Consider the following 15939-nt stretch of genomic DNA (forward strand, 5'->3'; position numbering starts at 1 on the left):
AATATGTCAAGCACTACCGTGAATTACTTAAAAGAGAATGTAACTAGAAGAAAAACGATAAAAACTTTTCAAAAACATGAAACAGAAGAGCACAAAAAAAGTTTGTTTCAAAAGAAAACTTTCGATACAATAGAAAAGGGGAAAAAGCACGTGCAAGCAAGTAGTTTACTGAGACTTCGTAAACAAAAGTACAGAGTGTTTGTTGACTTATGAATAGTTTCGAAAAAAACTTGGACTTGCGCGAGGCTTTTGATTTGCTCAGCTGACAAATATCATCGGCGTTCCTCAAGGATAGGTTTTCGGCCCGTTCAACATAATCACTTAACTGTTGGATTTTTTTATTGCCCTCTCCCCACCTCCTTTCTTGTGCCTAAAAAAAAACCTTCTGGTAACCATGCCAACCTGAGTGACCAAACATGGTGAAATACTTGGGTTTGCAAAGCATGGATGAGGTCAAGAACTCTATTTTTTTATGGTTCTTTTCTGTTTAATGCTGTTCATAAAATACCGATATATGTGACTATACTATTGGGTCATGCTATTACGTATAAGGACATGCTAAAGGACAGAAAGGCATGCTACAGAGGCGACATACTATATTACCTGGAAACGGAGCTGTTCCTGCATCATCATCCGCATCTATGAGGGGAATGTCGGTCGCATTCTGGTGTAGTGAAATGAACATCTTATCCGGACCTCCTGCATTGTAGGGATTTGGGTTTGAACTACTTAATTGCAGATAGGATATACCGAAGGGAAACTATTTCTGAAAATGTTGAAAGAACAGGTATCTTATTATTGTATACCATGACATCTAAGGCCAGCCACTAAGCTTGTCCACACCGACATTCATCACCTTGGGAGGAGGCGGGGAGCGCTCCTTCTTCTTCTCATTATAATGGCGACCATCTCTGTCTCTATCATCTTCACCATCCTCGTCATTCGACCAGACTTCCTTCTCTGTCTTGGTGTCCTTCTTGATTCTGAGGAACAAAATAAATCAAGTGTTTTAGTCATAATCATAAACCTATATTAACGAACTGAAGAAGAAAGAACTTTAAATTGTAAAATAAAAATACAAATAATAGTGAGTTTCACCATCCTTCTTTTTAGCCCCTAATTAGCTTAACAGCTCTCTTAAGCCTATACAAATTAAATAGAACTTAACAGGCTATTAGCACCTCGGCGACAAGCTACCTTCTCACAGTAACTTCAACAGGAGGGGAAAAGCCAGCAGCATGCAGTTGCCCTTATGGTCACCCATCCGGATACCATTCAAGTGTAAAATTGCTTAACATCAGTGAATCATTGGGAACTGTGCGTGCATTCAACGTGCGGTGGATCCATTAGGACTGATTAGGCAAATGCCACCACAAAGGCTACTTTGTTGGCGTAAAAAAAAAGTTCATTCTGCCCTTGAACTAGGAACTCGCCCTCATAGAAAATTTTGACATCAAAAGAAAAACTTGTCTGAAGTAATATTGTGTAACACAAAGTAATGGTGTGGGCCATAAGGTGTATGTCCATTAGTCTAGATAGGTATACAAATGGAGTACTGTTTTTATCTGGATGTAGAAATCCGCGGTATAACCTTGCTTTTTTTTCTGTAATCTAATACCATTTCAATTCTATTTGGACATCTGAAAATAATATGAAACTCCAGCCTAGTGAAAAAAAAATTTCGACTTTAAAATTAGTAGGTAATGAATTTTGCAAAGGTTTTTGATTTTGAAATTTCAAAATAAAAATACAAATAATAGTGGGTTTCACCATCCTTCTTTTTAGCCCCTAATTAGCTTAACAGCTCTCTTAAGCCTATACAAATTAAATAGAACTTAACAGGCTATTAGCTTAACAGGCCTTCTAGGGACTGATAAAATATAGGTGAAATCCACCCAATATTATTAAAAAGAAAGAACTTTGTCAACATGAGATTTAGTTCCCCATTGTCCCTTGTTCTAAAGGCAGCAATAAAACTTACTTGTTGGAATTGATTTGCATTTTGAACTTGGATCCCGAGAGGGCCTCCGTTCTATCCTTGGACTGAGGGGAGGGGGAGTCTGCAAAGATATCCACTTTCTTTCTGTCGCCACCTGGAAAACACAAGTATGATAAAAACTTCAAGAACTTGGAATAGTATTGAGATAATTGAATTCCTCTTGGTCATAAGAGCCTATTATTATTATTATTACACTTATTTCTCCTTCACGCATTCTACTAGTAGTAAGATTTCAGAGGTACCGCAACTTTTGCGGGTTGTACTACATTGCATAAAGTGTATGTCCATTAGTCTAGATAGGTATACAAATGGAGTACTGTTTTTATCTGGATGTAGAAGTCCACGGTATAACCTTGCTTTTTTCTGTAATCTAATACCATTTCAATTCTATCTGGACATCTAAAAATAATATGAAACTCCAGCCTGGTGGAAAAAAGTTCGACTTAAAAATTGGTAGGTAATGAATTTTGCAAAGGTTTTTGATTTTGAAATTTCACCACAAAAGGTATGCATGCACCTTTTGAAGTTTTCATTTTTATTTAAATCGTGTTAGACTTGGTTATGTACATATTCGATTCTTGGGAAAGCTAGAGGAATAATAATTTATTAAATTATTTTTGACACAAAAATTCAAAATGAAGCATGAGACAGGATTTCCATATATGTAAAAGTCGATCATTATTTGCTTTCAAAAGTAAAAATCGCGGAAATGGAAAATAGAGACAAAAGAATGTAAAGGTCATTAAATTTATTACTAGTAGTAAAAGTTATATAACTTTAGATGGATAGGCAGTAAAAGTTGACTAAACTTTTGCGATTCTACAAATGTAAACAAAAGAAGATTGAATGTATTATTTTATGGAACAGTAAAAGTATTATACTTGCTTAATAGAATTAAAAGAAGATATGAAATACTAGTATAACGAATTCTCTTTACTTTTGATTACTGTTAGTATAGAGGCCCTACACAAAGTAATATAAAAGTATAGGAATAGATTGAACTTGTTCTAATCGGAATTGCTTTTTAAATCCGTAACTCCTCTAACTTGTTTATAAATCTATCCATAAACGTTATAAAAGGAATATTTCCACATTGAAAAATAAAATAAAAGTAGGATCACATGACATGGCAGAGCGCCATATAATCTGGCAATTTTCTAGGGTCTCCTTCTTCTTCCTAGTCTAACCGTTTCCTATTTAAATAAGGTCGGCGTAGTGGCAATTTTCTATGGTACAATATGGTACATACCTAGGTAGAGAACATTTGACGCCATAGGTCTATGGTCACGGTAACGAACACCGATCACACAGTATGGAAGAGAAAATGGCGAGATTATACAATAAATGTAAATGCAATTTCTTTGTGTTATTATGTCACAACTTTAGTGCTCACTGCAGCATTGTAGGATTTTTCCCACTACATATCTCAATAATCCTAACAACCAATATTTACCTACCATGCTGGCACCGGTCGCTATGCGCATTTACATGTCATAGCTACTCATTTTCCTCACGAGGCTGAGTGGGCCCCGCAACAGCCAGTCACGGGATCAATCATTTGCATGATACAAATTTCTTGACCCCGCCGGGAATCGAACCCGGGTCTCCCGCGTGCAAGGCGAGTGCAGTGACCACTACGCCATGGGAGCTGACTTCGCGGGATGGCGCCTAAAAATCCAAACCTATGAAAATGATACAGACCTCTCACACTTTGTAGTCGCGTGAGTTAGGTCTCCTAGATACACAAAAAGCCCACTCAGAGGCTTAGATGTAAGGGCAAACAGCCCTAAAGAATGGGTTAAGCTTACATGTTACATGAATCTAGGTCTCTTACACCCATATTTATGAACAAAATGCTGGCTCTTAAGTTCGTGCTAAGCATAGTCTCAAGGCATTTGATTGGTCAATTTTGACTTGAGACTGATCTAAGAACGATCATTCTTGTTCATAAATACGAGTGTTAGGTTTAGGGGGCAAACCGCTCTAAGGGATGGGTTAAGCTTCTACGAAGGTGGGGGGGAAAAAACAAAGGACATTGCACGGAGACAATACAGGTCAGACCTCTTATAATTAATCGAGACCATCTCACTCCCCCGAATCTCAAGGCAGGAAGAAGGGTCCAACATTCAAGTGGTGGGTACAGGGTATGTATAGGTTTCTAGCTATAAGGAAGCTGGGATCTTGATACTTAGGAGAGAAGGACAGATCATACTGGAATAGGAAGGAAAATAGTATTAGTAGGGTGGGCTAATATCAGGTGGAGGTTATACACAGGGCTGGGATGGGATAGGCTAGGCTTGAACAATGGAAAAAAATCGATTTTTTTTTTCTTCTATCTTTCTAGCCTTGTGTAGTAAGAAAACTAGCCCTGTGTATAACCACAACCTCAAGTCGGACTAACAAGATATAGAGATTAAATTTTAGAGAGAGCTAAAGGCTATAGAGACTTCTCCATCTCTCTCCTATAGAGACTCAGTCCGTGAATTTCTGCGCGCTGCGGCAGCGGGGCCGAGCTGTTACTTGCAATTTACCGTGTTTTCGCTGCCCGAGTTTCAAATTACTATGGTGGATTTCACCAACCTTCTTTCCAGCCTCAAACAGCTCGTTAGCTTAACAGCCATGTTAAGCCAATACAAATTAAATGGAACTTAACTGGCTGTTAGCTTAACAGGAGTTCAAATGACTGAATAAATTTTGGTGAAATCCAACATCTCAGTGAAACAGCGGGATTATTCACACTGTGTGCAGAACTACCGCAGCGCAGTTATCGCATGGTTCTAGACACAGCTCAATGTAATTCTCCATCCTCATCATCTCTCTCCTCACCTTCACTCAGAGGTCCACTAGGATGTTTCTCTATCATGCGGTCTATCCTTTGCTTCTCCGCGTTCACTTTCCTCATAGGGCTCTCATCATGGTCGTCTCTAGGGGAGCGCGGTCTCTTATCATACCTCCCGACACTCGCGTTAGAATAGTAGCTCCCACTATCCCTAGGATCCCGGCCGGACGACTTGTAGTGGAAATAGCGGGGTCTCGAGTGTCCATTGTTATAGTTCTGGTTATATCCGCCTCTGCCGCGCGGGACGTAGTTCCCGCGTCCACCCCCGCGGTAGTTACTATCATACCCCCGGGTACCCCCTCTCCCCCTGCCCCTCGGTACATAGCCACCCCTGGTGTTATGATAGTAGGGGCGTGGCTTATAGTAGGTCCCGCCCCGTGCCATACCGCCCCTGTGTAGCCTGCGTGACCCGTGCGGGGAGTAGCTGCGTGACCGGGAATGAGAATAGCTACGTGACCGGGAGCGTGACCGCGAATCTGAGCTATGGTTTCGCTTCCTATAGGATCTCTTGTTATAGTAGGAGCTACTGCTGCTTCGGCTGGAGCTTCGTTTCTTAGATCTGCTACGGGTTGAGGACCTGTAAAAATAGGGATATCACGTAAATTTATTAATAACAAGAAATAACAATTTTTTGGCTGTTGAAACTCAAACCAAAAACTCATTGAACAGCCCAGTTATCAGAATGACACGCCTATTGAATGACACCATTGATCAGGATCCTAGTATTGAAATATTTTTTATGACGGAGGAGCGATTCAAAGCTAAATTGTTGGAACTATCCTAGTTCTTTGGCTTTGAATAGATCCTCTGAGTTGTACGATTTATTAATAACAAGAAATAACAATTTTTTGGCTGTTGAAACTTAAACCAAAAACTCATTGAACAGCCCAGTTATCAGAATGACACGCCTATTGAATGACACCATTGATCAGGATCCTAGTATTGATATATTTTTTATGTCGGAGGAGCGATTCAAAGCTTAATTGTTGGAATTATCCTAGTTCTTTGGCTTTGAATAGATCCTCTGAGTTGTACTATAAGTATTTAGCTTAAGTTAATTAGTTATCATATTGTAAAAATGGGATCCTTTCAATGCCGACCCTACTTAAATGGGATAAGGCAAAGAAGAAGAAGATTGTATTGTAAAAATGGGGAAATCCCCGTAAATTTATTAAATAAGAAAAATAATAAAAATAACCTGGAGTCACGGCGGCGTGGTTTACGTTTCCTAGGAGATTCCGAGTCCGAGTCACGTCCAGCTGAATCACGTTTCTTCTTCTTCATGGCTGCGTCCAGATTGATACGGAAACCCCCGAGCTTGTCCACACCGACGTTCATCACCTTGGGAGGAGGCGGGGAGCGCTCCTTCTTCTTCTCGTTATAATGGCGACCATCTCTGTCTCTATCATCTTCACCATCCTCGTCATTAGACCAGACTTCCTTCTCTGTCTTGGTGTCTTTCTTGATTCTGAGGAACAAAATAAGCGTTTTAGTCATAATCATAAACCTATATTAACGAACTGAAGAAGAAAGAACTTTAAATCTTATATTATAAGAACGAGATCCATTCACAGTTCACATTTCATAGTTCACACACTGATCGCTCTATCTCTAGAACCAACAACACCTATCTTATATTATAAGAACGAGATCCATTCACAGTTCACAGTTCATAGTTCACACACTGATCGCTCTATCTCGAGAACCACAACACATAGAAAGCTGAAATTTGGTAGGAATATTCCTTTTATGGTCTAGGTGTGCAATAAGAAAGGATTTTGCGAAAATCTAAACCGATCCTGAGATATGATCAATTTTTGATCGCTAAAATCACCATAAGAAATACACAGAGTGCAGAGACTGAGGGAGAGAAAACTTTTCCTCGCTCGCCTAATATTGAGTTTCGTTTATGTTTTTAGTTTGATAAAAATACAAGTTCGGCCATGCCTTTTCCACAAGCTTGGCCATGCCTCGGGATGAACTAGCGGGATTCCGGAGCGAAGCGACGGAATTCAGCTAGTAAATCTTATATTATAAGAACGAGAACTCATTCACATTTCACACACTGATCGCCCTATCTCGAGAACCACCACACCTAGCAAGCTGCAATTTGGCAGCGATATTCCTTTTATGCTCTAGGGGTTGCACGACTAAGCCAAAGGCTATGGATACTCACTGCTACTACGGGACCGAGGTCTGGTTGCCTGTTTGCCCTGTGGAGTCTCGGCTCGCTTACTATTGCTACTTCGCTTGACGTTAGAGGCTCCCGTTTTGCTAGCCCGGGGTGGTGACTTATCGCCCCCCGTTGCTTCATCTGACGAGGAAGAAGAGTGGTCTAGTTTCGGCTTCTTAGATGGCTTCTCTACCGAGTCTTTCCTGAGGAGGAAGAACATTGGTTGTAAAAGAACTGTAGACACTCACAAATCTCACCGAATCTCATCAAAATCGGAGAAATTTTCTCATGAAAATTGGCCACTGGGAAATCAAATTCTTTGTGGTAAACCGGAGCTTAACATAACTTTTGTGGATATCACAGCATTACAAGTGCGTTCTTTGCAATCAATTTCCATATTTCAATAATCTTTTTACACTGGTAATGCCAGCACTGGTCGCTACTCGATTAAAGTAGCTATGTAGCTTATCAATTGTCCTCACGAGGCTGAGTGTACCTCGGACTTCAAGCACAGAGCCGAAAAAACTTTCGACTTCGCAGGGAATCGAACCCGGAGCCTCCGGAGTGCATAAATACATTTACAGCTGGGTAAAGCAATAAATTCGTAATGAGCTAATGAGGTTAAATGCAGTGGGGGAAGACCATTTTCTTTTCTTTTTTCTGATTTGTTTCTCAATATCATAAATTCATAGTTCTTTCAAATTCATATCATTGAGACTTACTTTTTGACTGGGGTAGGAGAAGGCGGCTTATTCATACGCGAGTAGAATTCGGAGATCTTGGACTGAATACTTTGGAGTTCTGACACACCTAGGGCTGCCAATCTGAAACATGAGAAAGTAGTGGTTTTGAATAACAAGGTACCTACTACTACGGTTCGTTCTCGTACATTACATTGAAATGAGGGACTTTTCTAACGAAATTCTTCGTTTTGGTAGCATACTCGTATGACTTTCAGAAGCACGAAGTCGCTAAACTAAGTTGCCTCCAGTGTGAGAAGTCTGTACCATTTTCATAGGAATTTAAATTGTGTTAAGCATAAATGCTTGTCACAAATATCGTTCCCCGCTTAATGCAATACGCTAAATTTTATGACTTGACTTGGACTCAAACCACCAAGCTCCAGATCCGAAGTCCACTGAACTAACCACTACACCACTAAGGTTTCATATATTTCTAATTCAAGCATCTTTGAGCGACTCTGTCCTGTTCAAAGTCGCACGACTAAGCCAAAGGCTATGGATACTCACTGCTACTACGGGACCGAGGTCTGGTTGCCTGTTTGCCCTGTGGAGTCTCGGCTCGCTTACTATTGCTACTTCGCTTGACGTTAGAGGCTCCCGTTTTGCTAGCCCGGGGTGGTGACTTATCGCCCCCCGTTGCTTCATCTGACGAGGAAGAAGAGTGGTCTAGTTTCGGCTTCTTAGATGGCTTCTCTACCGAGTCTTTCCTGAGGAGGAAGAACATTGGTTGTAAAAGAACTGTAGACACTCACAAATCTCACCGAATCTCATCAAAATCGGAGCAATTTTCTCATGAAAATTGGCCACTGGGAAATCAAATTCTTTGTGGTAAAGCGGAGCTTAACATAACTTTTGTGGATATCACAGCATTACAAGTGCGTTCTTTGCAATCAATTTCCATATTTCCATAATCTTTTTACACTGGTAATGCCAGCACTGGTCGCTACTCGATTAAAGTAGCTATGTAGCTTATCAATTGTCCTCACGAGGCTGAGTATGAAAATTGGCCACTGGGAAATCAAAATCTTTGTGGTAAAGCGGAGCTTTATCACAATTTTTGTGGATATCACAGCATTACTAAGTGCGTTCTTTGCAATCAATTTCCATATTTCAATAATCTTTTTACACTGGTAATGCCAGCACTGGTCGCGACTGGATTAAAGTAGCTATGTAGCTTATCAATTGTCCTCACGAGGCTGAGTGTACCTCGAACTTCAAGCACAGAGCCGAAAAAACTTTCGACTTCGCAGGGAATCGAACCCGGAGCCTCCGGAGTGCATAAATGCAGTGGGGGAAGACCATTTTCTTTTTTTTCTGATTTGTTTCTCATTATCATAAATTCAAATAAATTCATAGTTCTTTCAAATTCATATCATTGACACTTACTTTTTGACTGGGGTAGGAGAAGGCGGCTTATTCATACGCGAGTAGAACTCGGATATCTTGGACTGAATACTTTGGAGTTCTGACACACCTAGAGCTGCCAATCTGGAACATGAGAAAGTAGTCGTTTTGAATAACAAGGTACCTACTACTACGGTTCGTTCTCGTACATTACATTGAAATGAGGGACTTTTCTAACGAAATTCACACCTAGGGCTGCCAATCTGGAACATGAGAAAGTAGTGGTTTTGAATACCAAGGTACTACTACGGTTCGTTCTCGTACATTACATTGAAATGAGGGACTTTTCTAACGAAATTTTTCGTTTTCGTAATACAGGGTATTACTGTAGCGGTGTGACTGCACCGAGGGGGGTTGATGGTCTCTAGCCAAGATTTCTTCGTTTTCGTAATAAAGGGTATTGCTGTAGCAGTGTGACTGCACCGAGGGGGGTTGATGGTCTCTAGCCAAGATTACTGGGTCTGTCCAGAACCGCAGTCAACCATCATGGAGATTTGCTTTTCCTTTGTTCTATCCTTGGACACGTGATAAACCCTTTGTAACCTCCACCTAGCCAGGCTGGTTAGGGTTTGGCTGCTCGGATCCCTATTTATAGTCCCATAGCAAGACGCTGGTCTGCTCCATGTTTAAGGTCCCCCCGCTAGACCTGCACTGAGGAATAATATGAAAGTATTGAGGAATACTATGAGTTTATTAAGAGGAATACTCACCCAGTCTTAGCTCGGAACTCATTCGCTTGTTCTTTGAGTTTCTTTTCTTCTAGTTTCCTCTTGCGTTTCTCTTCCCGCTTCTTCTTTTTTACTGAAAAACAAGAAAATTAAAAATTATTATCATAAAATAAAGAACGAAACAACAAGATTACATTACTACGATTATCGTGAAGGACTAGTACAGTATATGATACTAAAACTTAATCTGAATACTCACATTTCTCTTTGCTCTTCTTTTCCTTCTTCCTCTTTTTCTTCTCCTTGATTCGCTGTTCTTTTTTCCTGCAAAAATAAGATAAAAATAATTAGATTTACCTTTTCCTTGGAATCGATATAATTTCAAGAGACCATTTCCTGATGAAAATTTGTAGTTTGTTATTTTCGAAAGATGAACTTTTCACCGCCGTTCTTATTACGTGGCAATGAAACAACTGCTACATTGGACTCTTGTGCTCTGTCGTAGCATGCCCATCCCGTAGTATGTCTCTCATCAGATGGGCGAGAAGAGACACAATACTTCCCATTTAGGTGCTGGGTTAACAAGAGAACACCAGAAAGAACAACTCGTTGAAATATTTGCAATCAAAAAATGAGAATAATTTTTGTCGATGGTCGGGATCAAACCCGGAACCTTCAATAACAATACCTACCACTTGGCAGTTTCCTCCAGGAACTTGCGTACTTTCTCTTCATAATCATTATCACCCTTAGTCTGTTCTAGGAACTGAGTCACTCGCATATCATACTCAGACTCTGTTGGTTTCTGCGGTTGAGCTGCGGCAGTCACACCTGAAGGTAAAATTAAACATTAAAATAATCTGAATTTAAACCTGGCATAAGCTTAACTCTTCGATTAATTAATTTCATTACCAGCCTGATTAGCTTGATGGGTTTTATATCAAATAGAAAAGGACTCTTGCCTTTGATTTGACCCAAGTACACATCCCTGGGCGCTACTTGGCTTTTGACTCGTTTTAAACCTTTACCAGTTAGCTAACTTGGTTGGTAGCGCTTGACCTTGTAAGCGCTAGATCACGGGTTGAATTCCCACCTAAAGCGGATTTTATCCTAAACAGATAAGGTTCGTTCTTGGAACGGCTGGCTTTCTCCTATCCTGTGTTCCTTCTCTCTTCACTTTCGGAAGGATAAGACCTTGGCAGTTACAGCTCCCTCTATCAAACCTCTTTGAAATTCTTAGTTAACTTCACTTTGTTTGGCTAACTACTTACTGTCGAATATGCCCATCAAGTTGGTTGATGAAGAAGAAGGATTGTATGTTCTGTTTGCCAAGCCTGAAAATCAAACAAATTGTCAAATTTTAGAAGTTTAATTATTATTAAATAAAATAAAAGTAAATAAATGCCGTTTCTTTGTGTTATCATATCACAACTTTGGTGCTTACTGCAGCATTGTAGGATCTTCCAAATATCTCAATGATCTAGCTCCCAATGTTTACCAGCCATGCTGGTGGCACCAGTCGTTATGCGCATTTATATTAAATAGCTACTCATTTTTCTCACGAGGCTGAGTGGGTTCCGCAACAGCCAGGTCACGGAATCAATGATTTGGATGATACCATTTTTTTTTTTTTACCTCGCCGGGAATCGAACCCGGGTCTCCCGGGTGAAAGGCGAGCGCAGTGATCACTACACCATGGGAGCTGACGACCACCCCTAACTTACCATTACCTTGTACAGATCCTGCCATACGTTTGCTCAGGGGTGACAGAGACTTCTCCTTGTTCTTCCTGAAAGTCGAAAACAAATCAATTTTAGCAAAGCGTTTACAAAAGGGATAGTAAAAAAAAAGTTTTTCACCACAGTTTTTGTTTCGTAGCAATGAAACAACTGCTACATTAGACACGTGTGGTCTGTGTCGCAGCATGCCCATCCCGTAGTATGTATGCCTCTCATCAGAAGAGCGATATGAGACACAATACTTCCCATGTAGGTGCCGGGTTAACACGAAAACAAAAGAAAGTAACGTTGAAATATTTGCAATCGAAACCCTTTTTTTCAACTGCCCTCTTGGGAAATGACGCTGGACTTCTCCTTGTTCTTCCTGAAAGTCGAAAACAAAACAATTTTAGCAAAGCGTTTACAAAAGGGATAGTAAAAAAAAAAAGTTTTTCACCACCGTTTTTATTTCGTAGCAATGAAACAACTGCTACATTAGACACGTGTGGTCTGTGTCGCAGCATGCCCATCCCGTAGTATGCCTCTCATCAGAAGAGCGATATGAGACACAATACTTCCCATTTAGGTGCCGGGTCAACTCGAAAACAAAAGAAAGTAACGTTGAAATATTTGCAATCGAAACCCTTTTTTTCAACTGCCCTCTTGGGAAATGACGCTACTAAATTTCATTTCACAACTGGGACTCGAAACATTCAAAAACAAAAAGAAGGAAATACTGATGTTGTGTATTGGCTTGAGTTTGTGATCTGATTTTGGCCATCTTCATGTTTAGATCTTTGATGTTAGTTTGCTTTCAGTATTAAAAGTCAAATATTACAGTCACCAACATTTGTGTTCTTTCTCGAATCAAACATGGTGTCAGGTGTATCTTTTGGCTATTTCCCCTGTTACTAATTGAATGAACCGAGATGTCGGAGAATCATTTGAAATGTATATCTGAGATGGTATACGAGGGGGATGTGGCGAATAATTGGAAAAAGTTCAAGCAAAGATTCGAGATTTATAACAATGCTACAGAAGGATGCAAGAAGTCAGAGAAGACCCAGATCTCTGTGTTACTTCACCTCATGGGAGAGGAAGCGATTGAGTTGTACGGTACGTTTGAATTTGGAGTTGATGAAGGAGATTTGAAGCTAGAAGACTTTCTCTTCATAATCATTATCACCCTTAGTCTGTTCTAGGAACTGTTGTCGATGGTCGGGATCAAACCCGGAACCTTCAATAACAATACCTACCACTTGGCAGTTTCCTCCAGGAACTTGCGTACTTTCTCTTCATAATCATTATCACCCTTAGTCTGTTCTAGGAACTGTTGTCGATGGTCGGGATCAAACCCGGAACCTTCAATAACAATACCTACCACTTGGCAGTTTCCTCCAGGAACTTGCGTACTTTCTCTTCATAATCATTATCACCCTTAGTCTGTTCTAGGAACTGTTGTCGATGGTCGGGATCAAACCCGGAACCTTCAATAACAATACCTACCACTTGGCAGTTTCCTCCAGGAACTTGCGTACTTTCTCTTCATAATCATTATCACCCTTAGTCTGTTCTAGGAACTGTTGTCGATGGTCGGGATCAAACCCGGAACCTTCAATAACAATACCTACCACTTGGCAGTTTCCTCCAGGAACTTGCGTACTTTCTCTTCATAATCATTATCACCCTTAGTCTGTTCTAGGAACTGTTGTCGATGGTCGGGATCAAACCCGGAACCTTCAATAACAATACCTACCACTTGGCAGTTTCCTCCAGGAACTTGCGTACTTTCTCTTCATAATCATTATCACCCTTAGTCTGTTCTAGGAACTGTTGTCGATGGTCGGGATCAAACCCGGAACCTTCAATAACAATACCTACCACTTGGCAGTTTCCTCCAGGAACTTGCGTACTTTCTCTTCATAATCATTATCACCCTTAGTCTGTTCTAGGAACTGTTGTCGATGGTCGGGATCAAACCCGGAACCTTCAATAACAATACCTACCACTTGGCAGTTTCCTCCAGGAACTTGCGTACTTTCTCTTCATAATCATTATCACCCTTAGTCTGTTCTAGGAACTGTTGTCGATGGTCGGGATCAAACCCGGAACCTTCAATAACAATACCTACCACTTGGCAGTTTCCTCCAGGAACTTGCGTACTTTCTCTTCATAATCATTATCACCCTTAGTCTGTTCTAGGAACTGTTGTCGATGGTCGGGATCAAACCCGGAACCTTCAATAACAATACCTACCACTTGGCAGTTTCCTCCAGGAACTTGCGTACTTTCTCTTCATAATCATTATCACCCTTAGTCTGTTCTAGGAACTGTTGTCGATGGTCGGGATCAAACCCGGAACCTTCAATAACAATACCTACCACTTGGCAGTTTCCTCCAGGAACTTGCGTACTTTCTCTTCATAATCATTATCACCCTTAGTCTGTTCTAGGAACTGTTGTCGATGGTCGGGATCAAACCCGGAACCTTCAATAACAATACCTACCACTTGGCAGTTTCCTCCAGGAACTTGCGTACTTTCTCTTCATAATCATTATCACCCTTAGTCTGTTCTAGGAACTGTTGTCGATGGTCGGGATCAAACCCGGAACCTTCAATAACAATACCTACCACTTGGCAGTTTCCTCCAGGAACTTGCGTACTTTCTCTTCATAATCATTATCACCCTTAGTCTGTTCTAGGAACTGTTGTCGATGGTCGGGATCAAACCCGGAACCTTCAATAACAATACCTACCACTTGGCAGTTTCCTCCAGGAACTTGCGTACTTTCTCTTCATAATCATTATCACCCTTAGTCTGTTCTAGGAACTGTTGTCGATGGTCGGGATCAAACCCGGAACCTTCAATAACAATACCTACCACTTGGCAGTTTCCTCCAGGAACTTGCGTACTTTCTCTTCATAATCATTATCACCCTTAGTCTGTTCTAGGAACTGTTGTCGATGGTCGGGATCAAACCCGGAACCTTCAATAACAATACCTACCACTTGGCAGTTTCCTCCAGGAACTTGCGTACTTTCTCTTCATAATCATTATCACCCTTAGTCTGTTCTAGGAACTGTTGTCGATGGTCGGGATCAAACCCGGAACCTTCAATAACAATACCTACCACTTGGCAGTTTCCTCCAGGAACTTGCGTACTTTCTCTTCATAATCATTATCACCCTTAGTCTGTTCTAGGAACTGTTGTCGATGGTCGGGATCAAACCCGGAACCTTCAATAACAATACCTACCACTTGGCAGTTTCCTCCAGGAACTTGCGTACTTTCTCTTCATAATCATTATCACCCTTAGTCTGTTCTAGGAACTGTTGTCGATGGTCGGGATCAAACCCGGAACCTTCAATAACAATACCTACCACTTGGCAGTTTCCTCCAGGAACTTGCGTACTTTCTCTTCATAATCATTATCACCCTTAGTCTGTTCTAGGAACTGTTGTCGATGGTCGGGATCAAACCCGGAACCTTCAATAACAATACCTACCACTTGGCAGTTTCCTCCAGGAACTTGCGTACTTTCTCTTCATAATCATTATCACCCTTAGTCTGTTCTAGGAACTGTTGTCGATGGTCGGGATCAAACCCGGAACCTTCAATAACAATACCTACCACTTGGCAGTTTCCTCCAGGAACTTGCGTACTTTCTCTTCATAATCATTATCACCCTTAGTCTGTTCTAGGAACTGTTGTCGATGGTCGGGATCAAACCCGGAACCTTCAATAACAATACCTACCACTTGGCAGTTTCCTCCAGGAACTTGCGTACTTTCTCTTCATAATCATTATCACCCTTAGTCTGTTCTAGGAACTGTTGTCGATGGTCGGGATCAAACCCGGAACCTTCAATAACAATACCTACCACTTGGCAGTTTCCTCCAGGAACTTGCGTACTTTCTCTTCATAATCATTATCACCCTTAGTCTGTTCTAGGAACTGTTGTCGATGGTCGGGATCAAACCCGGAACCTTCAATAACAATACCTACCACTTGGCAGTTTCCTCCAGGAACTTGCGTACTTTCTCTTCATAATCATTATCACCCTTAGTCTGTTCTAGGAACTGTTGTCGATGGTCGGGATCAAACCCGGAACCTTCAATAACAATACCTACCACTTGGCAGTTTCCTCCAGGAACTTGCGTACTTTCTCTTCATAATCATTATCACCCTTAGTCTGTTCTAGGAACTGTTGTCGATGGTCGGGATCAAACCCGGAACCTTCAATAACAATACCTACCACTTGGCAGTTTCCTCCAGGAACTTGCGTACTTTCTCTTCATAATCATTATCACCCTTAGTCTGTTCTAGGAACTGTTGTCGATGGTCGGGATCAAACCCGGAACCTTCAATAACAATACCTACCACTTGGCAGTTTC

The 15939-nt window shown here is 41.0% G+C and overlaps 1 protein-coding gene across 1 annotated transcript; it reads right to left on the bottom strand.

Moving 5' to 3' along the window:
• Positions 1-814: 814 nt before the first annotated feature.
• Positions 815-11625, bottom strand: LOC103518973 (DNA ligase 1). Its single transcript, XM_026830617.1, has 9 exons — positions 11551-11625; positions 11098-11160; positions 10519-10657; positions 10086-10150; positions 9869-9959; positions 7734-7835; positions 7015-7214; positions 1982-2093; positions 815-983 (listed from the first exon to the last, which is right to left on the bottom strand). Exons 1-9 carry the CDS (start codon positions 11573-11575, stop codon positions 815-817), a joined length of 966 nt encoding a protein of 321 aa, XP_026686418.1. The 5' UTR covers positions 11576-11625.
• Positions 11626-15939: the final 4314 nt, after the last annotated feature.

Source organism: Diaphorina citri, unplaced genomic scaffold (assembly GCF_000475195.1).
Source record: "Diaphorina citri unplaced genomic scaffold, Diaci psyllid genome assembly version 1.1 scaffold2462, whole genome shotgun sequence".
Classification (NCBI taxonomy): domain Eukaryota; kingdom Metazoa; phylum Arthropoda; class Insecta; order Hemiptera; family Psyllidae; genus Diaphorina; species Diaphorina citri.